The following is a 2298-nucleotide window of genomic DNA, read 5'->3' as shown; positions in this document are numbered from 1 at the left end:
CCGGCCGGAGCGCGAAGGGCCGGTCCCGGGGGGCGGCCGGTCCCGGGGGGCGGCCGCCCCCGCCCCGCCCGCCGCCTCAGTCCGAGAGGGAGTGGGAGCCGCAGTCGTAAACCCTGTGGGCCCCGTCGGCGCTGTAGGGCCCGTTGTGCCAGTAGGACGAGTCGCAGACCGTCTGCAAGGAGTTGATTTCGGATGCGGAGGAGTTGGCGTCCCTCCTCTTGGACCGCTTTCTGTTCCTCAGGATGAACACCAGCATGCCAACCACCGTGAAGGCAGAGGTCACAAAAACCAGCAGGAGCCCTGGCACCAGCACCGAAATAGAGACCCGGCTGGTCTCCAAGTAGGAGTTGGAGTGAGTGCCCGTCTCCGTCAAGCCGGTGCTGTTTTTGTTAGTGGAAGTTAATGTGGGCGAGATTTTTAACTGAGGGCAAATCACGTCGTTGGAGAGAGACTCGAAATCCTCCTTGAAGAAATCTTCAGGGGACTCGCACCTCAGGTCGCTCATAATCACCTTGGGGCGCAGCATCTCTGCCCACTGTTTGAAAGGCACGATAGGGCAAGTACAGTCCCACGGGTTGCCGTGCAGGTCGATCTGGGTGATGGAGGTGAGCTGGTCCAGCACCCCCGCCACCGGGAGGTACATGAAATAATTGTTGTGTATGCTCAGCTTGGAAAGGGAGACCCCGGCGAACACGTCTACTGGGAGAGACCTCAGCAGGTTGTTGTTGAGGATGAGGACTCTCAGCTTGGGCATCGCGTTGAAGGTGCCGGGCATGATCAGCTGGATCCCATTAAACTCCACGTTCAGATACTCCAGGTTCTGCAGCCCGGCGAATTTCTCCCGGGACAGGGTGTCCAAGTAGTTGCTATCCATGTAGAGCCATCGCAGATCAAAGAGGTTCTTGAAGGTGTTGTTCTCGACGGTCGCGATATTGTTGTTGCCCAGGTCAAGCAAATTAAGTTTCCGGTAATCCAGAAAGTGGGATTTCCTGATGGTGTGTATTTTGTTGTCTCTCAGAAACAGCTCCTGCACGTTGGACGGCTTGGGCTTCAAATCCACCAGGCTGCTCACGTTCCTGTCATTGCAATTGACCTTTAAACCCGAGCCGGGGATCTGATCGCAGCTGCAGATCTGCGGGCAGGACACGGTAGCCGGTAGCTTGCTCTTCGCGCTAACCGTCGACACGGCAGCGGTGGGTCTGGTCTTGATTTGCCAGTTGACGGGAATCTTTGTACCTCCGTTTGGACCAGATCCTGGCGTGGCAGGGTCTTCTTTGCCATGTATTTTAAAGGGGGTTGGAATGGGACCAGGATCGCAGGTTTCTTCTTCGGCAGGGGGAGCAGCTAGGCTAGAATCCACTCTGTTCTTTTTGCACAGCTCTTGCTCTGTGGTCTCATTTAAATCTTTGCCCTGCAACCTAGTGGGAGCCTCACAAATCACTCTGCCGATCAAAGCGTTTTTGGGTATGTTTTCCAGCCATTCCTTCAACGACAGCAGATCGCAAGTGCAGTCCCAGGGGTTATCCTCTAGCAGGATTTCGGCAATGCCTGGGATCTGCTCCAGGACCTCCTCGTAAGGCAAGGTTTTAAGACGGTTTCCCCGGAGGTCGAGGTGGGTGATCGGCACATACTGAAAGACGTTGGGGGGCAAGGTGCTGATGAGATTGTCATTTAGAATCAGCACCTCTAGCTTGTTTAAGTCCCTAAATGCTCCCGGGTCAATATCCCGCAATAGATTAAAATCTGCCTGGAGGTATTCCAGATCGTCCAGCCCCAGGAAAGTCTGCTTCCTGAACGATTTGATCTTGTTGTTGTTTATGTGCAAGCGTTTCACCAGCTGCAGCCCAAGAAAAGCCCCGGGAACAATCTCATGCAAACCGTTGTTTTCCATGTGCAAACTGACTGCATTGTAAAAGTTAGCAAACTCATTAGGGAAAAGCCGAGTCAGGGAATTGCCATGCAGGAATAAATGGTAAAACTGGGAAGTTGGGGCGGTGAAATGTTGCAGGCTGGTAAATCCCTTTTTCTCACAGTCTACGTGCAAATCCCCTTCTATCTCGTTGCAGGCGCAGATCTTCTCTTTGCAAACGTCCCCTGTAACGTTTCCAGCAGCAAAACAAAGAGACGTCTCCAGCAACAGAATCCAAAGCAGCATTTTTAAACCGAGCGATTCATCCCCGAGCTCATCACAAAGTAACAGCAAGCATCCTCCTCACGCGGAAAGCGATTCCAGTTCATTCAATACATGAAATGTCCGAACCACCGCCAAAGGGGGAGAAAAAAAAGAAGAAAAAAAAA

At 53.2% G+C, this 2298-nt stretch overlaps 1 protein-coding gene across 1 annotated transcript; it reads right to left on the bottom strand.

Annotated features, from left to right (window-relative positions):
• Positions 1-46: 46 nt before the first annotated feature.
• SLITRK1 (SLIT and NTRK-like family, member 1) lies at positions 47-2155 on the bottom strand. Its single transcript, XM_010568450.1, has one exon. It carries the CDS (start codon positions 2153-2155, stop codon positions 77-79), a length of 2079 nt encoding a protein of 692 aa, XP_010566752.1. The 3' UTR covers positions 47-76.
• Positions 2156-2298: the final 143 nt, after the last annotated feature.

Source organism: Haliaeetus leucocephalus, unplaced genomic scaffold (assembly GCF_000737465.1).
Source record: "Haliaeetus leucocephalus isolate CR32 unplaced genomic scaffold, Haliaeetus_leucocephalus-4.0 Scaffold242, whole genome shotgun sequence".
Lineage (NCBI taxonomy): Eukaryota > Metazoa > Chordata > Aves > Accipitriformes > Accipitridae > Haliaeetus > Haliaeetus leucocephalus.
This window is presented reverse-complemented; position numbering and strand designations above follow the sequence as displayed.

Bases quoted from the DNA above. Each gene is read 5' to 3' on its own strand.
- SLITRK1 (XM_010568450.1), bottom strand. From the start codon at position 2,155: ATGCTGCTTTGGATTCTGTTGCTGGAGACGTCTCTTTGTTTTGCTGCT.